Source organism: Talpa europaea (assembly GCF_964194135.1).
Source record: "Talpa europaea genome assembly, chromosome: 10".
NCBI classification, from domain to species: domain Eukaryota; kingdom Metazoa; phylum Chordata; class Mammalia; order Eulipotyphla; family Talpidae; genus Talpa; species Talpa europaea.
The window spans coordinates 9270936-9296879 of NC_140077.1; the positions used below are offsets into that span (position 1 = coordinate 9270936).

At 52.5% G+C, this 25944-nt stretch overlaps 1 protein-coding gene across 2 annotated transcripts in view; it reads left to right on the forward strand.

Annotated features, from left to right (window-relative positions):
- The window catches only part of HSPA12A (heat shock protein family A (Hsp70) member 12A), a gene marked incomplete at both ends in the record, with an annotated part of 106475 nt that overhangs the window by 70059 nt on the left and 10472 nt on the right, over positions 1–25944 (forward strand). For both annotated transcript variants that reach the window (XM_084244635.1, XM_084244636.1), the window contains 5 exons: positions 9368–9453; positions 11434–11561; positions 14812–14998; positions 17078–17182; positions 21794–21910. In XM_084244635.1, the coding sequence (XP_084100761.1) occupies positions 9368–9453; positions 11434–11561; positions 14812–14998; positions 17078–17182; positions 21794–21910 (623 nt within the window). The remainder of the gene's footprint in view (positions 1–9367; positions 9454–11433; positions 11562–14811; positions 14999–17077; positions 17183–21793; positions 21911–25944) is intronic.

Here is a 25944-nt window from a genome sequence, read left to right on the forward strand (position 1 = left end):
CTGAGAGGTCAGAGTTAATATTATTCCTATTTAATACAGAAGGAAAACTGAGCCACAGAGAAGTTTATGCTAGCTAAGCGCACCCCTTCCTGGCTGGAGAGAACCCAATTCTCCCTCATTGGGAGGGTTCAGCCGAAGAGGGGTTGGCCGCTGTCCAGCACCCTGACTCACCTCTGAGTCTGTCTCTCCCTCTGGCCTCTCTATGGACACATGTTGAGTACTGGGGAGGTGAAAGATTCCACTTAGTCAGGCCAGTGGGCTGGAATGGCACTGCCCTTTTTTAGCCTCAGGTACAGTCAGCACCCCTTGTGTGAGGCCTCTGCAGATTGAACTTCCCGAGGCTCATGATAAAAATGGGGGAACCCTAAACCTTGGACATTGAAAATAAAGCTTCAGTGAACATTGAAAATAAAGCTTCAGTGAACATGAGGTTGCATGTATCTTTTTGAATTCGTATTTTTGTTTCTTTTGCATAAATATCCTGAAGTGTAATGGCTGGTCCATGTGGAATTTCTATTCTTAATTTTTTGAGGACTCTCCATACAGCCTACGTGCCCACGGACAGAGGAGTGAGTAAAGAAGATGTGGCACATACACTCCATGGAATGCGCCTGACTATTAAAAGAAAATGTTGCCATTTGCAGCAACATGAGCGTAGAGGGTATTGTGCCAAGTGAAATAAGTCAGATGGAGAAATGCTAACTGTGTATGATGCTACTCAACCGTGGAAGATCAAGAAACAAAATGAATGAGCAAAACCAACCAAAAATAACCCCCTAGATTCTGAGAACAGAAAGGTGGTTACCAGAGGGGATGGGGGTAGGGGTATGGAAGGAGGCCCATGGTGTCAATTGTATAGTCATGGATGGAAAATAGACTTCATTGGAGTCATAATGTCGTGGATACAGATGGTGAATCATAATTCGGTATCCCTGAAACCCACAGAATGTTGTAAACCAAAGTTACTTCAATAAAACATAAAAAAGAAAGAAATTGGGCCAGTCCCAACCTATAGGCCCAGGCAGGTGAAATCTTTCCATTTGCCTGATCAGTTTTGAAATGTCCCTCTCTGTGGAGGACAGGTGTCCTAGGGGTGGCATGGCCTGGGGCGGGGGGCCATGTGGCTCTGGGTTATTCTGCGAGCACCCCTGGGATGCTGAGTGGGAAGTCGGGGCCAGGCTGGCTCCCTTGCCGTGGCATCCTGGCCCTCATGTTTCCCATCACTGAGCTTTTCCTGAAGGTTCTAGCTGCCAAGTTTCTGTCTGGTGGGACATTCTATCCTTGATTCACAATCCTGCAGAAGCACAATGTTAAGGAAGTGCATTTGCTGACCCTGTGCACAGGTGGGGGCTCAGCCTGACCCTGATGTCAGCATTTTCTCGACAGCGGTGGGACCGATTTGATGACGATGATGATGGTAATGAAAATAAATAACATCTTGATATATTGGGTGCTTGCCATGCACCAGGGTTTATAGTGTCAGTTCATTTATTCCTCATAGGGACCCAATAACAGAGATCAAATCATCGTGATCCCCTCTAATTTCTCAGGTGAGGAAATCAAGGCTCCTGCTAGGACAGGCACCTGGCAGTCGCCAGGCCAGGCAGGAGCCCAGGCTTCCTGACACTGAACCTGTCCCTCTAACCTCCATGTTACCCACAGCCCCGGTCCCACCCGAAATTTGGATTTGAAGAATTGGCTTTTGAAAGGGAGACACTGTTTGGCTTTGGGGTCAAGGATGCCTGAGCTGTGTCATCTGCTGACCACGGGCCACGTAGTCTATGACCTTGACCCCCTGACTTCCCACACACTATCACGCATCCAGGAAATGAGGACTTAATGTCAACATCTCTTTCATCGTCCTATCTGTCCAGAGAAATGCTACCTGAGTGAGACCGGGCGTTGGGTACAGGGTAGGGGTGTGCCCTGGAGTTGGGGAGCCCTGGAAACATCTGGGTAGCACCTGACATCGTGGGCTTCTTTCTTAACCACATGGGCCTTACTCTTGTCATCCAGAGAGTGGGAATAACGACAGCACCTCCCGGCCCCTCACACGGCAGGATCCATGAGGTACACCTGCAAAGGCCTTAGCGTGGCCTAAAGTCTGCATGCAGTGAGTGCTGTGGCTGGCCAGATAGATTTCTGGGTTTGAAATGTGTTTAATAATTTCAAATTAATAATTTGAGTTTGAATAATCTTGCAAAGGAACCAAGTGTTAAAAAAAACTATATACTTAAATATCTAAAAGCACCAGAGGGTTTCCAGGTATTACCTTCTTTGTTCTTTAAAGTGTGGTGATGGAGGTTGCAGGTTCCCACTTCACAGAGGCAGGGGAGGGGCCTGGAGGGAGCAGAGGTGGCTTTCCCAGGCTCCTGGCACCCCCATCCCCCACCCTGTTCTCCACCCACTGCAGCCACATTCTGCACTGTCATCAGGAGCCCTTCTGTTTCCCTCCCATTCTGTAAGAACAACGACCCAACAGCCCACTCTGACTTTGTGCCTGTTCTGGCTCCCGAGGTGACCCACGCTTGGCCCTGCAGCCAGTGGGTGCCCTGTGGAGGGCACAGCCTACACCCGGGCCCCTCTCTTTGCTCTTTTGGTACAAAGGTCACAGAGTGACCCCCGATGTTGGTATTTAGCGTGCAGTTCCTGTTGGATCTTGCCCCCACCCACGGAGGCCCTGGGAGCTTGGCAAGTTTGCAGGATAAAGCAAAATGGGCGTGTCCTGGTCCTTACAGCCACCCTGCCTCTACATGGACGTGCACCCCAATTCTCGGTACATAGAGGCACCCAGCACTGAGTGGGCGCAGCTCCTTGCCTCCCCAGAGCCTCAGAGAGCTGTGGAGTCTCAGAAGCTGTGTATCTAGGGTAGCCTGGAGTCTACCCCAGTGTGGAGCCGCAAGAGCCGACTTCACTTTTCACCAGATGAGTGAGGCTGTGGGGACCATGACTCGCAGGGTGGGATCAGGAGGAGGGAGGCCAGGCTGGCTTGTGGCAGTGACACTGCAGAGGAGGGTGAGAGGTGCTGGAGGTACTGATGACAGCTGGGGTGGGGGGGAATCTAGGAAACCCCCTTCTGTCTGGGGGTCATGGCGTCTCCATTGGCAAAAGGGGCCAACTGAGGAGAGATGTGGGTCTGAGCGATGCGAGAGCTGATTCCACCTTATTGGTGCTAACTCAGCACGTGTATCCCTCATATTCTGACTGCAGGGAGGGGTGCCTCTGCCCCAGCTGAAGAAGACCTCTGTGGCCCTCTGACTCTGTGGACAGTCACCGGGTCCACTTTTGGTCACACCTGCAAACCTCTGTCCATCCACCTGTTCTTCCTCCCTCCCTCGTTTCCTTCCTTATCCTCCCATACACCTAAGTGGTTATCGAGTGTCTTTCATGTGTCAGGAGCTACAGAATCAAAGGTGAAGTAAGATGTGGTTCTGTTTGGATCAGCTGAGTCCACGGAAGAGAAGCAGCATGGCCACAAGTGTCTTCACATGGTGCGTGAAGACAGGGCTGCTGAGGTTGCTGAATGTAATTCATGAAAATCAGGAGGAAGAATTGTTGGTTTAAAGAGGATTTTCTCACTCTCTGCAGCAGCCCTCTGCACATGTGTGTGTGTGCGTGCTTGTGTGTGCACACCAGAGGTTAGAGAGAGGATGTGAACCAGCCCATTGGTAGCCTTGGGGATCTCACCATCTCTAGGGAAACCCAGGTGCCCAAGTTCTCTGCCACGGGTACCTCATCTCCTAAACCCCCTAGATGGGCTTTAAGTGACTGGAAGATACTGGTGAGGGTATCTAGGGATGGGTCTGGTGCAGTGTCCCCTGCCCCCCATGTATTCTGGCCTTTGCTTGGTGCTGTGTTTTCCACCACTATAAATGCTCATTTCCATAATTATTGTTTAGCATTTAGAGAGCGGCTATTTTACTCTCGGTGTTCTTTGTAGCCAGGAGGGTGTCCCAGTTCATGCCAATAAAATTTCCATTTACTCTGGACATCAACCACGCTGATTAAAAAAAAAAAACATAAATTATTTACTGAAATGGAAGTTCAGCTTACGGTAATAATGCATTAGTTCAGCTAGCCATGAAACCTGTTATAGGGTAATAAATTTTTTTTTTTATTTTCCATCCTAAAAGATATTTGCCAGTAACCTACACATGACCTTGAGCTGATCAATTTTCAAAGATGTCACTGCAGGCAGGGCATAGAAGGAAGGAGAGAAAGAGAGGTTTTTTTTTTTTTAAATGGCTCAGTTTTAGGCAATTGTCAGCTAATGGTTGTCATCTCACAACCAGCAGGAAAAAAGAAAGGAAAATATGTATTAAATTTCGTATGTTGTAAGGACCAGACCTTAAAAATGCCTTTGAAATCGAGCCTTTATTTGATAAGATACATAAATCTGAAAGCTAGCAAGAAGGCCTATTTGGGGACACAAGGAGTCCCAATTGCCCAGACCATTTGTCATTTTTCATGAGCCTGGAGCCTTGAAGAATAAAGTCAGCTGGTGGTGCTGTCTTCATCTTTAAAAATGTTGTATTTATGGACCAAGATCGATTTAATGTATCTCACAATGTCTCTGATTCTGCTCTCGGCCATTTGCTGACTAATGTCTCCAGCAGAGAAGAGCAACGAGCAAGTTCATGAATTATGACTTTGACATTCTCTTATCAAGACTATTCTTTATTTTAAGAGTGTCTGCTTTGATTAAAGCCATTAGAGCCAAGAGAAAATAAAAATGTGTCTGGATTTTACATGCCTTGCATTTCATAGCAGGAACCTGATGAAGTCTACATCTTAATTCTTACACTACTGAGGCAAGTGATAAGGACAAACCTTAAAAATTAAACTACTTCCGGGCATCCCCGGTGGCACAGCGGTTGAGCGCTGGGTTGCGAAGCTGCCCGCGGCCTCTGCGGCGCCGGTTCGATCCCCGGCTGCTCCCCGGCCACTGGAGGAGGATCTCACATGGTGCGCAGACCTCTCCTGCCACCCGCTGCTCCCCTCAGCAGTGTACTTCAGTCCTTCTGCCTGCTCTGCTCCCCACTCTGGCTCTGGTGAATTCTCTCACCCTCCCGCGCTTCTGACTGTACCCAGTGCATGTGTAAACAAAACAAACAAACAAATAGAAAATAAATAAATAAATAAATAAATAAATAAATAAACATGCCTCTATAAAAAAAAAAAAACTAAAAAAAAAAAAAAATTAAACTACTTCCTCCTCAAATACCTGGTTTATACTTGTGCACTTTTTCTCAAAAACATTTTTATTTCTTGACATAACCTGATTGCTGCAAAAATTATTTCAAAAGTGGCCTGGTTGAAATATGTGTTGGGAGATGGGTTATGAGTGAAGCTAGAAACACCAATACCAACTTATTTTTATATTCACTACCATAAGAAAGATTGCACATGAAATATACATGACAGGAGTGACAAATTATCTAAGACTCACAATGAAGGTGACCTAATGATTATTTTCAAGCTTTACGAGAAAGCTTCAAGGTCTCATCCTCCTCAGCTTAGCCACAGTTGTGTGGCTGATAGTTTGCATTCTTGAAATGGCCAATGTTTTTCCAAGTCTGCCACATGAAATCCTCAAATCCCGCTGTCACTGTGTTTCAAGGTAACTTAGCACTTGAAATGGAAGATGCTTTGGGGTCTTTATTTAATCTAGCTGGAACCGTGAGGCAGGTCATTCTTCAAACTCCCAGATCCCTTGGCTCTGTCTTTGACCACATCTCCTGGCAAAGCATTGTTTTTGATCTCTTTTCTCTGTCTGTCTTCCCTACCTCTACAGAGTGTCTCGATTTTCTTTTCATCTGCTTCCTTTTTCTCTTCCAAGCCTGCACTCTAGAAATCTCTATTCTCACGGGGCTTCCAGCTTTGCCTTTCTTTTCTGTTCCCAGCCCCCACAAGTCACCCTGTGTGTGTGGAACTGAATCTCACGTAGGAGGGAATAGTCTCCTGGCAGATGTTGTGTTGGCTTTATAGAGAAGCATAAACAGCGACACAATTAATGACAGTATTTCTTACTGTGGATAATGGCCTTTGTATAACTGGCAGCCAGGACACACTGCATGTACCTTATGCACTAGACATTCTTTGCATTAACTCCCTCCTGTTGTCTGTTCGCTTAGATCTGTCAAATACCTATTGACTAGCAGATCATATTGCATTGACCAAATTGTGTTTCTTCCAAATCACCTACCTATGGATGAAAGCTCTCAAGCTTGGTTGGGACTACTATCACAGCAGATTTAAGCTTCACGCACACCTCAGGGGATAAAGTAAGCTTTTCCGTTGTCTTTTCCCCATAAATTTTTGAGCATCGCTTTGACTTCTGACAATGTCAACTAAGGAAATATTAGCTTAAGAACAAACTTGTCATTACAGACTTTGTATATTCCTGTGCTGGGCTAATGCACATTAACTGGTGAATTATCTTTGATTTGGCATAGATAGAGCTATAGATGTGGGTGTGATGATAGACATTCCTATAAAATGCTACTCCTCCATACCTTCTATGCAGATCAGTTTGAAACCACTACACAAGATAGCTGCATTTAAATTTCAGATGGGGGGAGAAAGTTGTAAGTTTAATGCCTGTCAGCCTGGCTGAGTGAGTGATCAGCAAGTCAAATGATTCCTTTGGTCCTGTACCAGAGCAGGGAGGTCCTTGCGCTCGTTGGGTCCTGGAGTCCTTGGGGGCCCGAGGTCTGTGTTCAATGTGAGACTGAACACAGGCTATTTTGCGAGTCAGTGGGATGACCCAGGACGTGCTTTGAGAGGGCTGAGTGATGGGATAATTAGAACCAAGCAGACAGCGGGGTGGATGGTTTGGCTGCAGATAATAGCTTGTTTGCTAATTGCCAACACCAGATTTTCTGGGCAATTAGACATTTGGTTTGTTCCAAGACCTTCTGTGCAAATGTGTACACATGGCCGCAGGCCCTCCAGGTAGCAGGTGGACAGAGGGCGGCTCCCAGTGCAGAATGGCATCTCCTGCTGGCTGCCCAAGGGGCTGTGGGCAGGGCAGTCCTCTCACCAATAGCTGGGAGAACCCTCTGACTGAGTGCCCTAGTGGAGAGGCTGAAGTTCCCCTACAGTTATGGAAGGAGGTGCCCTTGTGCTGGGAAATTAGCAAAGAAGGCGCTAATTCTCCACTCCCTTTTCAAGAGCATTGAGCCATAGATCTAGTAGGAATCAGAAATCACATCCCCTCCTAGATGAGCAAATTGATTTTTTAATTAAAAAATTTTTATTGCAACAAAGTATATAAATATAAAATTTGCCATTGTAACCATTTTCAAGCACACAATTCAGTGGCAGTCAGTACATTTACAGTGTTGTGCAACCATCACCACTATCTGTTTCCAAAAGACAAACTCTGTACCTATTAACCAATACTTCTCCAATCTTCCTTCTCCCTAGCCCTGATAACCTCTAATCTAATTTCTTTCTTAGTAGAAGCATAGATGAATTTGTTTATTCCTGGCATTTCATATGAGATTTATATGTTTGTCCATTTATACTCAATGTATTTCACTTAGCATGTTTTCTAGATTCATCCATGTTGTAACACATATGAGAATTTTATTCCTTTTTACAGCTGAGTAATATTCCTATTATATGGCTATACTACATTTTGCTTGTCCATTCTTCTGTGGACAGACACTTGGGTTGTTCCCACTTTGGGGTTACTTTGAGTAATGCTGCGATTCACATGCTCAGGGCAGACGCCTAGGAGCAGAATTGCTGGGTTACACGGTAATTCTCTGTCTGACCTTTTGAGGAAGCATCAAACTGTTTTCCATAATGACTGTGCCGTATATATTTGGTGGAAAGCAGAATATATAAATACATAGGTGTATGTGTCCTAATTTCTTTACATGTTTGCCAGCACTTTTTATTTTCATTTTCTAAATTACAGCCAGCCTTGTGGAGTGGGTGTGAGATGGTATTTCACGGTGGTTTAGCTTTGCATTTACCTAATAACTAATTATGTGAAGTGTCTTTTCATGTACTTGTTTACCATTTCTGTGTCCTCCTTGAGGGAAGGTTTATTTGTTTACTTATTTCTGTCCTGCTTCTGTGCCTTTCTCCCAGAGGTTGAAATTGAGGCTCACCAGGAGGAGAGACCATTAGAAGGGAGGCAGCTGTACAGACTGGAGACTTCATGTTCATCTTTCATGAGTCATTTCAGTCCCTTGGCCCACCTGGACCCACTATAATGATGCTCTTGAGTTCTCATCATACTGGGGAAAAAACATCAGTTAGAGCCTGGGGTTCACCAAAGTGCCCAGGCAGCAGAGCCAGATGGAGCCCCTCCTGGATCTCCCCCATAGGCACACACCTTATACTTTCTCAGACACCTTATATTCTCTGCTATTGTTTTAGCAAATTACCCATTTTTTCCCTGCCATGTATTCAGCTGTGTGCTGAGTGCAGCAGTATTTGCTTAGCCCCCAAGGGCACCTGGTATTTGCAGCCATCCAGGGTCTGGCCATTGGCTCTGCATGAAACCTTGCTGATTTTGCTCCACCAACCCTGCCAGTCTGGGTAATGGGCAGGAGGGCACTTGGCACTTCTAACACTGACCACGGACAGTGTCACTGCTCTTGGGTGCTCATTCCTGGGCAAGATCTGCTGGGCCTTGGCAAAGTTTCAGAGCAAATGTCTGTGTGTGAATAATCACAAGAAGAGCAGGACAGTCAACAGCAGACCCTCCATCCCAGGCCCCAGGCATGCTAACCTACCTGTCTGCCCTGGGTTTTCTTTTCGAATGTCAAAAACATTCAGTATCACTGAAGAGAGATGAGTTTGCCATGTTCTGGTGGAGCCTGATGCCAGAGGGAGGGAGAAAGTAGATGTATCGATTAAACCAGAAAGTTCTTTCTGGAAGCTGCAGTCATGTCTTTTATTCCCATGATAGGGTTGTTAGCTTTGGGGGAGTGCCACATCTCTTTGGGAATCTGAAGGAGATAGATACTCTTCCATGAAAATGCATGCAAAAACTTGCACATCACTTCATGGGGCGGCAAGTTGTTGTTGTTCATAATAGCGCCTGGGTTAAAAACCAGCTCTGCAGACCCATGAACCAGGACTGAGGCCTTCTGGGGCATGGGCAGTGTCTGCCAAGGGGATTGAGTGGCATCTGGTGAGAGGCCTGGTGGTCACTGCTAGTAAAGGAACACTTCATTCTGTCAAGGTTTAACATACCAACTTCTAGGGGTGCTGAGCCGGACACCCCACCTTCTTATTGGGGATTCAGCCTTTGCCACCACGTTAATCTCTGTAGGAGCAGAGCCTCTGCCTGCTTTCTGCTCCCAGGCTGCCTCTGCTAAAGAGTGTACTTTGTCTTTCCTTTCAGAAACGGCCCCCACATCTGCATATTCATCTCCAGCCCGGAGTCTGGGGGACACAGGAATAACGCCTCTGTCCCCTTCCCATATTGTGGTAAGAAATGAATATTTACATGCTGATTGCCTTTGTCTTCTGGGGGTGCTCTAATGCCATTGGCAGCCCCTCACCTTCATTCCTGGGGGGATTATATTGCCCTGGTACAAGCCCTATGAGCCTTGCTAAGCAGCTTCCTTCACTCCCCCTCTCCGCCCCCAATGCTGAGCCTGAAAGGGCTTTCTTCCATGGTGTGGTTTGTACTTTGGAGCCAGTGGCCTGGGTGGGTACAAAGAGCAGGCGGTGGAGAGGAGGGTGGAGAGGCAGGCTGGGGGTGGGGGGGTTGCAGTGCAGCCCTTTAACGATTCAGAGCTTGGAGACTGCGAGGCCCCATCTGGCCATGGTGTTGTCAACTGTAGTGACTGCTGTGCCCCAAAGCCTGGGGCTGCAGGACTGCGGAGGATGTGCTGGCAGTGAGAGGGCTGGAGACTGGGCTGTGATCCCCAAGGGCCCCCATGACAAGAGGATATTGTGGGCAGCCATTCAAAGGGGTGTACAGTAGCTAACCCAAGAAAAGGACTAGCGGACGGGGGGGGCTTTGCTGGGTGGTAAGCTGCTTAGATCTGCAAGGAAGACCCCCCAGAGAAGAACCTGAAGCCACACTTTGGGTGCTGGCTTGCCCTGTTTTGACACAACTGCTCCGTGTGGCTTTGCAGGCACTGTGTCTGGGAGCTCCCTGCATCTGGGAAGCCCAGGAGGCCTGGCCTCCTCCCTGGGTCCCGAAGGTTCCTGCCAGAACTTCAGAGTGACCTTGGGGGGCTGGAGGTAGTACTAGAAAGGTGGGACTCTCACCCCTGCTCTACCAATGCACACCAAATCTGCAGTTTATTGGCTTTATCATTTTTAATTCTGAGTATTAAAAAAAAAAACTACAGTGCTTTCAAAAAGGAAGGTGGAGGGGCATCAGCACCATCCACCTGTTCAGCCTTCTGGCTGATGACACTAGAGTGAGTTTTCACGTTTTCTCCGCATGTTAAGTACATGTATACCCACACACCCAACATATATTCTCTGAACTGTGGGTTAGAGGAGAGAAGCCACATGGAAGGTGCCCTGGTGACACCCAGGGGTGCTGCCCCTCAGGTGCCAGAACTTAGACACAGGCCTCTTGGACTAGGGTCAGCCTCCTTTTACTTTCCAGCTTCACTGAGATAGAATTGACATTGTAAACACCTGAGTGTCTAGTTTAAGGTGCTAATGGGATGATTTGGTGTTTGCTGAGTGAAATAAGGCTGGGGGGAGAAAGACAAATACAGCACGATCTCACGTACATGCGGAATTGAACCCACCAGCCGGGGAACACCCAAAGGTGCGGGGTGCATGGTGTGCGGGGTGCATGGTGAGCCAAGAGAGAGGTGGTGCCCTCCCCACACAGCTTGCCCTTTCTCCTCTGTTTCCTTTATAATGACTTTGAAAAGGGACCGGTAAGAAAAAAAAAAATTATTTTGCTTTAAAAATTTTGAAAAAGAAATTTAGGAAAATTCTAAAAAGACGTTTTGGAACCCTGGAATGGCCCAGCCCACTCGCTTGCAGCTGGGGAGAGGTGCTAGCCCTGAGGCCTGGGCCTTCCAGGGTCATGTGTGATGCTGGCAGGACCAGCAGGGACACGTGGGTGGGCCGGGCACCTGGGAGGTGTGTGCTGGGACTGGAGGGGAGCGGGCAGGTGGTGTCCATGGCGGCCATTGTGTCATTGGGCTTCCAGCCCTGATGGTGACTCTGTGATCAGCCTGATTGGTGGCAGGTGGTGAAGGAGCTGGCGGGGGGGGGGGGGGCAGAGGACAAGACTCAGGTAGGCACCTCACCCGATCCGCCTGGCCCTTCACTGGGGCACCTCCATTTCACCCTGAACCTCAGGCAGACTCGATCTTCTGCCTGCAGCAGGGTGTCCAGCTGGGCAGGGCAGCACAGCTGGGTGTCTGCCTGAAAACCAAACTCAGCCACCCTGTCCCCACACCCCGTGGTCACTGGGTATTTCCGCAGAATGATGCCGACCCCAGCATCTCAGAGCAACCGGCATTTCTGGTGGTGGTGGCCATCGACTTCGGGACCACGTCCAGCGGCTACGCATACAGCTTCACCAAGGAGCCAGAATGCATCCATGTGATGAGGTGAGGGTGCTGTGGGTGGGGCAGCGAGGACCGGCGCCCTCCTTGGGCCTCTGAGGACCTGGGGGCCAGGAGAGGAATTAGTCAGTGAGCCTGCGAAGGGCTCGTCGGCAAAGAGGCCTGGATCCCGCCTCCACTCGGCCCAAACTCACTGTGCCAGCTTGGCCAAGTCGGGTCTCCCTGGGGCTCCAGTTCTGGCCTGTAAAATTAATTCCGGGGTTGTGGGTCTGAGGCAGGGCCTGGACAGTATGTTTGATTCCAGCCTGCAGCTCGAGTGACAGGTGCCAGCTGACACGGTGTCTGAGGGAGGCCATCCAGGCACCAGTGCTGCCTGTCACTGTGGTCGCTGAGCCCTGGGTCTCCTGGGACACACAATCTCAGCAGCTTCCCCACCCTCCCGTGCACAGCAGCCCCACGCCTCGTGTTCCCGTCCACACCTGATCAATTGTCTGCCGAACTCTGGCCAGCCTGGCACTGGTGTCAGCTCCCCAACATGCCCATGGCCTTCCTGCAGGTCTGCAGCCACCCCAAGCTTTGGGAGCCACGGCCCTATCACCCTGCTTCTCCAAATCCATGACTCTGAAGACACCCTGCACTCTGCTTTGCCACTCCCTCAGCTGGTAATCGCGGAATTTAGTTATTGCTCCCAGAGTAAGAGGTTTTTATTAGGGGCTGGTTAAAACACAAGTCATAATAAAAGTGACCCCCCACTCCAACCTTGGTTTAGGCCCCGCATTTCCTCTTGAAATCTAAGACCTAAGAGGCTCCAGAGACCCGTGGGCACCCTCCCCTGAGGCACTAAGGCAAAGCCAGTTCCGGTCCAGAGCCTGATGGCAGCGTGGCCCTCCGTGTCCAGTCACCCCCGGGTTCTGCCTGTGGTCACTGGACCAGTGCCGTGCGTGCTCAGCCACCCCCTGAGGGCAGGCCCGTGGAGAAGGGCATGCTATTAAAAACTAGAATCAATGTTTACACCTTCTACATAGGTTGTTTTAAGAAATAGTCCTTCCAAGGAGTCGTCAAACCATGGAAATCAAAAACAACCAGAAATAATTTTGAAGTCGGCAGAATTCAGGGTCTCTCAAGATGTTATTGGATATTGTGAGATTACCCGAGTGGAAGAGATTTTTCAGGGGTCCTTCCTGTATTCGACTTCAGTCGGAACGTGTCGTCACACCGAGGATACGCGCTGACAACGTTATGCACAAGAAGGTTCAGTTCTTTGGATTTCAATAGAAAAGAAGGCATATAAGCATGAAGGGAAAAATTCAGGGGTTCCTTACCTGCTGGGAGGTCAGTGTTAACAGTAATGGGGAGTCCCTTGGGACAGGTGGCATGTGGCGCGTACCCCTGGCCCGGGCTCATCCCCGGCCCTCAGCGGGTCACCACCGGCCTCTGGCTCCCAGCTAAACGCCTGCATCTGGCGGAGCATGACTGGGAAACCAGCCAGGGACGAGCAGACCCATCTGCGCAGGGACCATTGGGTGGAGTCGGCTCCCCATCTGGGCAGCGCTGCGCCCACGAAGCCTAATGATGCGGTGCAGGGAGCAGGTGCCAGCGCAGCCGGTGCCGGGCCCTCCTGAGGTGCACCAGCGAGGGTGGTGGCTCCCCCACAGGCGTCCCCACGCAGCTGCTCACAGGGCTGGCTGGTGGCAGGAAGGAGGGCGTCAGGGGCTGCAGGAGAAGAGAGCGCCCTGACCTCTTGGCGGCCTGGCCTCTCCACTGCGGCCCCCAGAGAGGGAGAAGCATCCGTCATCTGCCCACACATTCTCCGTCCCTCTGCCTCCTTTCTCTCTGAGAGGCAGGAGGTCACTTCCCCGGGACCCAGCCCACCTGGGTCCTGCTTCCTTGCCGCTCCTGTGAGCTCCTGTCTGTCTCTACCCTCCTCACCCTGCTTCTGGCTCCTCCTAGGCACTGAACCCCGGCAGGCCCCGCCCTCCACAGCATTCCTCTCAGCTCACCACACTGTGGCTGTCACCCCAGCATGGAGGTGCCAGCGCTGATTCCTGCCTGGCTCTCTTCCATGAAGCCCAGGCTTCTATCTTTAGCTCCCTCCTGGAGGTTCCCAGGGGTGCCCCGTCTTCCCTCCAGCCTCCTTCTCGGCCAGGGCTCCTGGTCTCATGAAGGCACCGTCTGAGACCTGGGAGGAGGCGCATTGGCTGCTGCTCACACCAGGCCTCTTGGCACTGCTCCCCCTCTGGACAGTCCCCGTCCTTGTTCGGCCCATTCATCTTTGCTCCAGACGAGGCCTGGGCCTCCGCCTCAGCCTCCCGGCGTCCCGGCTCCTCCCTTCAGTCCAGCTTGCTCTGGTCGACAGCAGCTCTGATTCTGTCGTGCCCTTGCTCTGCAACTGCAGAGGCTCCCCATTGCTCCATGAACATATCTCTAGCCCCTCAGCCTTCTCCTCAGCGTGGCTCCAGCCTCTTCCCCAACCTCCTTCCCGCTCACACAATCCCACTTCTTTATCACAGGCGCCTCGTCTCTCCCACACGATCCCTGATCGTCTCCATCCGGGTCTTGCGCTTGCCCACCCCTGAGCAACCAGGCATGCCCTTCCCTCCCTGGCGATCCACTCGTCTCTCACTCTGAAGTCTCCCCTGAACGTGGCACTCTCCTCTCCCCCACCACCTGGCACCTCTGCTTCTGGGGCCCCTTTCCAAGCCCCCTTTCCATCGGAGAAGACTTGTGTTTATGTGCTTGTTATACCTGCCTTGTTTCAAAGAGGACTCAAGCCACCTGCATAGCTGCTATTGGTCGCTTGCAAACTGAAAAAGCAAAGGGGGAAAGCAAGCAAGCACATTACTTACAGATTTATTTATTTCTGTATACAAGAGCTGGGGTGCAGGCCAGAGATGCAGGGTGGGGAGCAAGAGGACTCACCAGAGACAGAGCAGGGAGCAGAACAGGTGGATCCTTTGAGATACACTGTTGAAGGGAGCAGTGGGTGACTCAGGAGAGGTCTGCTGCCCATGTGGGTCACCTCCCTGGCCAGGGATCGAACTTGTGCCGCAGAGGCTGCAGATAGCTTCATAGTGCTGCATCTCAACCCCTAGTGCCACCAGGGAGGCCCCCCCTTTTGTGCTTCTTTTTAACTGAAGTGGCATCTCTAACCGCTGCTCAACCTCCTGCACCTGGGTGCATCTGCAGAGGCTGCTGTAAGCTGCACCACCTGCCTCTCACAGGTGTGCATACAGTAGGTGCTCAGACAGGGAATCCTACAGAATATCCCATCATCTCTGCGTTTCCTCGGTGACAGGCGATGGGAAGGGGGCGACCCCGGGGTGTCCAACCAGAAGACACCCACCACCATCTTGCTGACTCCCGAGCGGAAGTTCCACAGCTTCGGGTACGCTGCCAGGGACTTCTACCACGACCTGGACCCCAGCGAGGCCAAGCAGTGGCTGTACCTGGAGAAGTTCAAGATGAAGCTGCACACCACTGGGGTGAGTGAGCCCTCCCCGGCCCCGTCCTCACTGCTGAGAGACAATGATCCTCCAGCCTTGGGGCATCTTCCCAACCCTGGGCCGCCTCACGTTCCTCCCAAGCAGAAGTCAAGTCCATCTACCTTGATTTTAGAAGCCAACTGGACACCTTTGTGGGATGCCCAGCGTTCTCAGATGCCCACCTGGGCAGGAGATAGTCAGCACATTTGACAACTTGCTTGCCTTGGGAACTGACCCATCAGAGTGGACATTGGCTGGAGTCTGGACATAGGGGCTGGGGGCGCCTGCCGTGCTAGGAGCTCCCCCTTCTATTGCTGGATTGTTGGGAGATGGGGGAGACTGGAGGAGGGACTTGAGGGCTGGGGAACATTCAGGGGCTCAGGGCAGTGTCTGCTATAAACTAACCAATGTGGAAATAACATCTAGTAACAAGGGGTCCATTTAACCCTCTGTGGGGGGGAGGGGCAGCTCAGGAAGGCAGCCGCTCAGGGATGGGAGTCCCAGCACCCAAAGCAGCTCTGCTCCCACACCCCCACATGCCAGGGTCCTGCAAGATGTCTTAGACATTGCAGCCCCCTCCCCAAGCTTCGTGGAAAAGATTGGGCCACAGGGTGCAGTTTTTTCAATTTAGCATTTTACCCCATGAATTTTCCTTGACTCTGTACTTGAAGATGCAGGATGGCGACAGTGTTTAAGATCCTGACCTTAAGGCCAGGCAGCCTGGGTTTAAATCCTGCGTCTGCTGCCTTTTAGACACTTAATCCAAGTCACTTAACCTCTCCGTGCCTTGTTTTACCTCATCTATAAGCTGGGGGCACTGGTGGTGACGCCCTCGTGGGGATGTTATAAGGACTCAAGAGAATCCAAGCAGAATGTCTGGTTCCCAGTAAGTTCCAATCGGTGGCTGGTCCGCACTGCTTTCCTGGGTCTGCTGGGAAGTGTTTGCAGCAGTTAACAAAGGTTAAAGGGAAACCCAGCAGGCAGCCCCTGCCTTCCGAGGTGCTGTGCTCACGCTGGGGTTTTTTCTGTGAAGCCCACAAACTTGTGCTAGAAATGCACCCTCTGCCCCACCATGGGGTGCAGGCCGAGCAGCAGCCCTATGCAGGTGGAAGACAGGACTCTGCTCCTGAGCCGGAGGCTTCCTGGTGCTCAGTCTTTCTGAGCCTGGGGCCCTGGGGCAGCGGGGTGACCCCGTGGAGCACCTGGGGTGGGAGCTGTGCAGATGGGCAGGCAGGAGACTGGCAGGCTCCACCAGGCTGGTTTAGCAGCTGACGCCCTTTTACACTCCAGGTAAAGCCTAATTACCCAGCCTGGATCGATCCAGACGCCCCACTGGTGTTTTCCCCTGGCGGTAAGGAGCCTGTTCATACCAGGAGACTCGGGGGCTTCCTCCTGATGTTTACTCCCATTCTCTGCCCACCCTCTGGGGCTCTTTCTTGTCATTTTTGAGTGACCTCAGTCCCCCCAGCATCTGGGCCCTCACAGGGCAGCCTCCACCCAGGACCAGAACACACTCAGCGGCTGCGGGAGCTTCTGGCAGAGAAGGGAGGCAGTGGTGCACGGCTCCCTGAGATTTGGCCCGGGACTATGCAAGCCTTAAAATAGGAGTCTTCTATTTTGGTGACTTGGCTGGCAGCTCAATGGGGAACGAGAGTGTCATGTCTGTTTAGCATCATGCAGCCGAAATGATTTCAGATCCATTAGGGGGGCTCCCAAGGGGGGCTAGTGTGTCTGTGTATGGAAATAGCATGTAAATCTCATCGGCAGTGGCGCCAGCTGCCTTCCCTGTCTTCCTGGGCTCTGATGCTGCCCCAAAACCTCAGCTCTTAGAGGATCCAAAAGAGAGAGAGAGAGGGGGGAAAAAAAAAAAAAAAGGAGGAGGGAGAAGTGGATTTAGGGGCTGAAGGAACAGCCAGGGCCTCCTCCTCCTCCTAAGGGGACAGTGCTGCCAGGCCCCTCGGGGGGTTTACTCCATGTCAGGCTCCTGTGTTCCCAGATCTCCAAGCCGCAGCTCCTGGAGCAGAGGCCTGTCTCTGCTTCTCAGTCTTCTTACTCTCTCCTTCCCCCGTCCCCCACCAGGACCTCACCATGGATACGGACTTGACAGCGGCAAATGGCAAGAAGGTCAAAGCCCTGGAAATCTTTGCTTACGCCCTGCAGTACTTTAAGGAGCAGGCACTGAAGGTAAGACGAGTGCCGGTGCCCGCTGGCTGGAGGGCTGAGGTACGCCAGCTGGGGCGGCAGGGACAGCCTGGAGGCAGAGCAGAGGTTTTGCCTTGAGAATGCAGGAGGCACCCTCCTGCTGCTGGTGGGAATGGAAAACGGTGCAAACCCAGCAATCCCACTCCTCAATGGGGACCTAAGAGAAATGAAAACAAATATTCACGCAAAAGCTGGTCCCTGTGTGTACAGCAGCTCTGTTTAATACAAGAGCTAAAACACGGAGACACCCCGATTGCCCATCAGTGGGTGAACTGGTAACCCCATGGGAATATTAGTCACCCATGAAAAGGAACAAAGCTCTGACATGTGCTGCAGCCTGGATAACCTGGAGGATATGGTCAGTACAAGGAGGCTGCCACACAAGGCCACACAATGTGTGCTTCCATTGTGTACAGTGTCCAGGATAGGCAAACCCATGGAGAAAGAGGCAGATGGGCAGTTGTCAGGTGGGAATGAGGAAGAACTGCTCAAGGGAGTGGGCTTCTTGTTTGGTGCAGGCAGAATCTCTGCCTTCATCCACACCCAGTTACCCCTTTGTTTGGTGATGAAATGAGCCAGTATGATGTTTGCATGACCTTGGGAATACATTAAAACCCACTGAACTGCATCCTTTAAAATGGTAGGCAAATTATATCAGTGAAATAACAAAAAAGAAAGAAGACATGCTTACCAGCTGTGTGATCTTGGGTGAGGTGCTTAACCCCTCTGGTACCCACTCTCCTAGCCTGAAGAGGCAGGCAGGTACCTCCTGGGTGGTTTCATATTAAAGGAAATGTTAACATGAAATGCTCCCTTGGCGGGTGCAGTGACTCTTGGTCGCTGCTCGTCCCTCCTCCTGCACTTCCCTCTTCCCAGTGCTCCCCCACCCCCTCACCATGAGACCCTGGAAGAAGCTGATCGTGTGAACCGGCTGGATTGTCCTTGCAGAGTTTGCACAGTGAGGGCCCAGAATGTGGAAAGCAGCTCATTTCTAAGTGGATCATATCTACTCGGTGTCCCCCACCCCAGGCTCGGTGATGAGTGGGTATAAGTCAGATGATTAAAGAGCTTTAGCCAAAAAGAATTGGGAACTTCGGAAACATTTGGTATTGTGATCACTAGAAGAAATCTGGTGAGTTCTAGAAATACAATAAATAGAGCAGAAATAGACTAGAATTCCAGAAATAGGGCTAGAGAGAGATGGAGAAGTAGGAACATATTACTGCTTTTATCCATGTAAATTTATTTCCTTTGGAGTACTTTTAGGTGCCAGGTTCACACGCAAGTTCTGGCAGTGTAGGAATAAACACAGACTGAAGGAGTATGCAGTCATTGCGGTGAGGGGGTAGCTGGGTGTGGATGGAGGCAGAGATTCTGCCTGCAGCAGGGAGGGCTCCCTGTAGGAGGTGGCAGGGGGCCTCCCAGGAAGCAGCTGGAAGAGTGGGTATTTCAAGTTGGCCACATGGCACAAGAACAGCTCCAGGAGGAAGAAAAGATAGCAGACAGCTACGGGGAGCAGGCAGTTAGGAGTGGGAGAGGCTGGGAGGTTGGACGGGAACAGCAAGCTGTGTTTGAGACTCAGATGCCAAGCGAAGGGACTTCTGGGGTAATGGGAATTCATGAAGGATTGCTGTAGGGAAATGCCACGGCCGCACGCACAGTATTAGAGCAGGGGAGCCCACGGGGGGTCCAGAGGGCTGCAGGGTGGAGAAGAGCTGCGTGGGTGTGAGCTGAGCAGCTGGCCTGGATCTGAAGCAGATTTTTCTGGAGGCTAAGGGTGAGGCTGAGGGCGAGTGGGGCCACTTGGGAAGCATGAACACCAGGAAGAAAGAGGGGCTGGGGAGAAGTGGACTGGGTGGGGAGGGGGGAGTTTCCAGCCAAAAAGGAGGGAAAGAGAAAAGTACTGAGAGGGATGGGGTGGGGGGGTGGTTGGGTTTGCTCTTAGGAGGACGGTGACCCCGCAAAAGAAAGCGTGTAGTGAGGCTGTTGGGGCCTGGAGAAGGGGAGAGAGGTGGGCCCATGTCAACCTGACTAGCAAGGGCGCCAGAGGTCAGGCTGGGCACCTGGTGGCCTGTCTGCCTGCACCACACAGGGCAGGCCTGAGGAAGATGAGGGAGCAGAGGGAGGCAGAGTACTGGGAGGGGCGTCCAGGGGACCCCGGGGAAAGTTTAGGACTTGAGAAAGGCCATGACAACAGGAGAGGAGGCAGCTGCCCACTCCAGAGGGGAGGGGAGAGGTGGGGGTGCAGAAGGTCGGGGTGGCCGGGTGGTTGTGAACACGGTCAGCTGAGCCAGAGGCTCCGGGAGCCTGTGCACCTCTTCTCCCGCAGTGGGCACGCTGTGGAGAAATCCCACGAGGAAAAGCAGGATTACAGGCATTGGGCCCTTCACCAGAGGTCAGATACGTGAAGCAGACCCTCCGATCACGGAGGAAGCTGTGCCATAGTGGCTACACTGGCCCCCCATGCCAGGTCCCCTTCCCTCCCAGGTTGTGTCCATCCTGGGCACACAGACTGCTCTGCATTCAGCCCAAGGAGCTCCTCGCTCACATCATTCACGTTCTGAGCCTTTTCCTGTCCGGGGTCTGAAATTGCTCAGGGGCCGTGGGCATGGTCTTAGCGCCCTCCCCACACATGCCGGGCTCACCTTCTTCCAAAACCCTGCAAGGAAATAAAGTGTGATTCAGACACAAGCAAAACATGACAGCTTTGTCTCTGCCCAAAGCAGAGGAGTTTTTTAAAACATGTTTTTAAAAAAGTCAGCTGAAGGTACTAACACTACTGAAGTGTGCACTTCAAAGTTGTTGCCGACCATGCATTTCACTCTGGGTATTTTATCTTTTTATTTTTTTTTAAAGATTTATTTATTTGTTTTTTTGTTTATACAAGAACTGGGGTACAGGCCAGATGTGCAGGAGGGTGAGAGGAGTCACCAGAGACAGAGTGGGGAACAAAACAGTGGATCGACTGAAATACACTGCTGAGGGGAGCAGCGGGTGAGACAGGAGAGGTCTGCCACACCATGTGGGTATCTCCCCGGCTGGCCGGGATTGAACCCACACTGCAGAGGCTGTGGACAGCTTCGCAGCGCTGCGCTCAACCACCTGTGCTATCAGGGAGGCCCATCTTTTTATTTTTAAAATTTATTTATGCATACAAGAGCTGGGGTACAGGCCAGAGGTGTGGGGGGTGAGAGGATTCACCAGAGACAGAATGGGGAACAGAAAAGGCGGATTGACTGACATACACTGCTGAGGGGAGCAGCTGGTGAGACAGGAGAGGTCTGCTGCGCCATGGGGGTATCTCTCTGCCTGGCCAGGTATCGAACTCTTGCTGTAGTGGCTGTGGATAGCTTCACAGTGCTGTGCTTAACCCCTTGGGCCACTAGGGAGGCCGTGGGTATTTTATCTTAATGAAAAGTGAAAATAAAATTTTAGGGCAAAAAATAATAGCTTACTGATCAAAGAGGAACTGCGTTTACTGAGAGGGTGGGGCAACCCTGGATAACTTTGTGAAACCACAGGGAAAATCAGACACCTGTCAGAAAACCCCTCAGCCTGTCTGCCTTCTGAAACGTGCCCCCAGAGCCCATCAGCATGTATAGATGTGCTGGCGAATGCGGCAATAGGAGGGGAAGACGAGAGGAGCTAGCGTTCATAGGGGCCTTCTCAGACCAGACCCTCTGTGTGTTCTCATTTAGTCTTGCCAGGAATGCTGCAAGGTCGTTTCATTCCCTCCATCATACAGATGGGAATACTGAGTCTGAGCAGTATTCCAGAGACATAGTTTGCCTACACGGCCGTGGTAGAAACCTCTGCGAGCCCCACCCATCTCATTTATGCACTTGGGCTCTGCTGACATGGTGTACCTCGGCCAGAAGTGAAGGGCAGTATGACTCACAGCTTTCCCATCCTGCCAGGAAGTCCCCCTCGTGTGCCAGGCTGGGGGCCAGGTGGAGGACAGAGACGACTAGAGCTAGCACTGCCACTGGGGGCTAAGCGTGACTGTGGGCCAGGCCTGGTTCTGGATATGAGGACACCTGCAACAATTTAATCAAGACCTCGGTCTTCAGAGTCAGGCCAGACTTGGGCTGTGCCACTTTTTAGCTGAGCAGTTGTCAAAGAGACACTGAACAGGTCAGGCCTTCGTTTTCCAAGTGTGGCACAGGCCAGTTCCTCCCTAACAGGTGGGTTCCTGGAGCTGATAGATGCAGTGTGTTAGCAGGGTTGACACAGAGCAAAGTCTCCAGGAACAGAGCCCTCAGGAAACCATCGCTCTTGCCAACACCCTCAGGAGCTAGGTGTTATCACTGTACCGGTAAGGAAACAGGCTGAGAGGCTGTCGCTTGCCCAGAGTCACAGGATCAGCAAGTGGCCAGAGGCCCCTGCTCTGCCTGCCTCCCGCCTGCAGGCACACCCAGTGAGTGAAAATGGCTGGTGAGTATTCAGGAAACAACCCCCTGTTGCCTGACGCTGTAAGTTCTGGAGGCTGCGGAGTAGCCATCTGGAGAGTTCATGGCCAGGGAGCCTGGAGGGCAGGGAAACCACAGGGACCAGCAACATCCGCTTGACCTGCTGCCTTTCCCTTGACTTCAGGAGCTGAGCGACCAGGCAGGTTCGGAGTTCGAGAACGCTGATGTCAGATGGGTGATCACGGTGCCTGCCATCTGGAAACAGCCGGCCAAGCAGTTCATGAGACAGGCTGCCTACCAGGTGAGCGAGGGGCCCAGGTGCCCACGGCTGGCTGTCACCCCACTCAGGTTCCCTAGCATCCTCAGGCCTCCTGGGGAAGCAGCAAGGAGGCTCCTGTAGGCAGGGGGACCAGGACGGGGCCTTCCTGTTCCCATTTTCCTCCTGAGGGAGAAACGGGTTGAAGGACAGGGGAGGTCCTGGTTCAGCTTTCTCTCTGGCTCAGTGTGTTTCCTTTCATTCTCCCCCTGGGTGTCTCGGCCTGGGATTTCTGAGACTTTTTCTCCACGGGGGAAAGGAAGTAAGAACTTCCTCAAGGAAAAGATGTCAGTCAGGAGGGACTAAAGTGTGGCTGGTGTCTTGGGCGTCAGCTTGGTGTGAGACTGAGCTGCACAGGCAGCTGCAAGATGAAGGGCAGGGTCTGTGCATTGTGTGTCCACCACCAGGTCACATGTCACCGCCTAGAGGGAGGTGAGGGCTGCCGACCCTGGCGGAGGTAAGTGCCAGGGTGAGGGCCGCGGTGTAGCTCAGATGCATCCGGTCAGCAAGGTGCCCCTGTCCATGGCCAGCAACTGGGGGCCCCTCTGCTGCCCCAAACCCTCGTGGCCCCAACTCTCAGTGTCCTGAGGGGCTTCCACAAGGGTGTAATTGAGTGACAAGAGCAGCATTTCATGCTGACCTGCCGTTCTGAGCCCCGGGACAGAGCTGCTGTGTTGCGCTGGCTCATGGAAGGCCCCCCCAGCGCCGGGCCAGCTCTCCATGCTGAGCTTCAGTTCGGGAAGGTCACGGAGGCAGTGGCGTCCCCTTGCACAGCCCCCCACCCCTGCATGCCTCTCAGGGCACAGCTTGCCCACCTTCCCAGGGACAGACCTCTGACCTTGAGCTGACCTGTTTGAACCTTCTCTTCCAAAACACCCACCGAGTCAACCTGATAGAGTCAGATGTGGGGGGCGGGGGGAGGCCCTGATGTCTGTATACAATTCCTGGGCTTCCCTCCAGCGCAGGTAGAGTCCACGAGGACTGCCTCCCCTCCCATCCCCTCCCCTCCTCTCCCCTCCCCTCCCCGCCTCTCTCCTCCCCTCTCCTCCCCTCCCCTCCCCTCCCCTCCCTTCCCCTCCCCTCCCCTCCCTTCTCCTCCTTCCCCACCCCTCTCCAGCCCCAGACCATCTCCTCTGCTCAGCGTGAGAATCTGGCTCCCTCCATGTAGCTGCCAAAAATAGACTTGTTTTTATAAGGATGAAGGAAGAGGGTGGAGGCTCCAGAGAGGCAACTTCTTCAGAGAGGAAGACGCACACATGCAGGTTAGCTGTCCCGGGAGCCCTGGACGCGCTGCTCCGCAGTGTGGCCTCCGGGATCCGCAGCACCCTGGGACCCGCAGCACCCTGGGACCCGCGACGGGGCAGCCACACCTGGAGCTCCGAGTGTTTCCCAGGAATAACCTTCCAGATTCGTGGCTTTGACTCTCATTTTCCACCCCAGGAATCTTGTGACCCTGAAAAGGGTCAGTTCTTATTTTTAGCCCGAGAGAGAAAGCGGTGTGTGTGTGGGGGGGCTGGAAGCAGAGTGGAGGGCGCTCCTGAGGCCTGCCTCTGAGCCGGGTCGGGGGAGAGGCCCCCTGCATGGGATGGGGGTGTCAGGGAGGACTCCAGGCAGGGGGCAGTGTCCGTGGGGTTTGGGGAATCAAATGACGCCCTGGAGAGGGGCAGGGTCCACGGTTCCTACCAGGTCCCAGGTTCCCACCAGGGCCGCGTCGCCAGCGTGTGTGGATGGAGTTTGCTTTCTGAAGTCTCGAGACACGGTGTGGGTGAGACGAGCCGCTCCTTGCTGGGTAACTTCTGCCTTGTTCTGTGATTGGCAGCTTGCTTTTTGGTCCCTTGTGGTTCTGATTTGATCCTTGTATCCCCGTTACATCACTGACAGGACTTAAGGGGGGGGGGAATTCTATCCTTCACTCTCCTTCATTCACTAAACAAGCCCATCCCAGGCCTTGTGTGTGCCAGGGAGCCCTCGATTCATGTCCGAGGGACCATCAGGGGCCACTTCTCAAGTAGCTGGAAGCTGAGTGACTGGTCCATTGAAGGCTTTGGCACCTCTGGGAGATGCCAGAGAGGGCATTTTGGGGCACCATTGTTTGCGACTTCTCTGCAGTCTCTTCAGCCTGTCCTCGGGAAGAGTCCCCAGGGGAAAAAATGGAAATGAAGTTTGCTACTCTATGGCCAGAATTCACATCTCTCCAACTCTCCCTCCTTACCCCATTCATTACACAGGGGAAGGAAGATGAATACCTAGGATGATTAATTTTGTGTGTCAACTTGACTGGGCCAAGGCATATCCAGAAATCGGTCAAACATTCTGGGCAGGTGACTTTGGATGAGATTAACATTTAAATCAGTTAACTGAGTAGAGTGGACAGCCATCCCTAAGGTGGGTGGGCCACGTCCAATCAGTTGAAGACCCGAAGAGCCCAAAAGACTGAGCCTCCCTAGACTAAGAGGGAATTCCTCCTGTCTGACTGCCTTCAAGCTGGGACAACCTTCACCCCTGCTCTTGGGCTTTCACCGAAACATGGGTTCTTTCTGGGCCTTAAGCCTGCCAGCCTTCAGAAGGGAACGGCACTTCAGCTCTCCTGGGTTTCAGGCCCTGGGGCTCAGTCAGGATGATGCCTTCAGCGCTCCAGTGCTGCCAGCTGCCAGCTGTAGATCTTGGGACTTAGCCTCAGAATTGTGTGCACCAATTGCTTATAAAAATCTCTTTTTCTACATGCTACCTCCCACTGGTTCTGTCTCTCTGGACAACCCTGGGTTGGGCCAGCCAGCTTCAGGGCCCCGAGGGTGCTCACCTGGCCACTGCCTGGGTGCCTCGTGCTCTTTGTTTCCTTCAACGAGGCGGGCATTTGTTTCCTTCTTCGAGGTGGCACTTGTCCACCAATCCTTCCATCCAAAGTGCTGTCCATCTGCCTGACAGATGGACAGACAGAGAGTCAGAGGAAGAGGAGAGAGAGGTGCTTGCTCAGAGAGCCTGGAAGCTGCCCCGTCTGCCCTGAGGGGCATGTAGGAAGGGAACCCTCCTTCCAGGCTTATCAGAGGCGCCAGTCCACAGCACAGTCCTCCAGCAGCTGAGCTTCGGGCTTCCACTGTCTGGTGGTAGAGGGGAGGCAGCCTGGATGCAGAGTGGGAGAGGAGGTATTGCGGCATCTCCCACGGGGTGGCTGGGTTGGGGGCCCCCACTCAGAGGTCTGAGATCCACTACCAAGAAACAGCTGACACCAATACCATTTCATGCAAAAGCCAAAAACTCCTCTTACATTAAGTGCATGTTGACAAAGTAGGTTAAACCTACTTTGGCTCTGGCCACCTTGAGGCCCTCTAAGGGCATTCAGAGGGTTGCAGGAAAATCAGCTGATCCCTCTTCCAGGGCTTCATAAAAGACCTAGAATGGGGAGATCATTCCATGAATCCCGGAGGGCATCCACCCTATTTCCAGATGCTTTTTGTCTAAAATAAGTCACTCTGGTAGGTTCCAGAGCCCTGTTCAATAAAAACGCTGTTCCCCTCGGTACGATGATCTCATCTAACATGACATTGCCGCCTGCATGTGCCTCCCTTTCTGAGCAAACCGCAGTGGAAGATGATCAAACAGGAAACAGGCCACTGCAGCCACCCGTGACGCCAGCCAGAGGCGGTGTGGCCTTTGTCGCCGGAGCCCGGCCAGCGGGCTCTCAGCCAGTCAGGCTGCGTTCCTCGGCCACAGACACTGCCCTGGTGGGTTTTCCCGGAGCACAGCAGAGCCCGGGGCAGAGGAGCTGCTGTGGCACCCGTGTCCCCCGCCTTCCTGGAGCGAGATTTTCTCACCCACCTGCTCCTCCCAGTGGGGCTCGTGACCACAGAGGAACACCCTAGAAAGCTACTAGGAGGGTGCTCCCGCTGCCCCAGATTCCGGAGGAGTCAGCTGGGGTGGTGCACTCCTGTTCACACGCGGGCTGTAGGCTCCGGTGTCTCGTCTGCAGAATGTTCTTGCTCGGGTTCAGAGACGGCAACGGCCAGTGAGGCTGGCTAGAG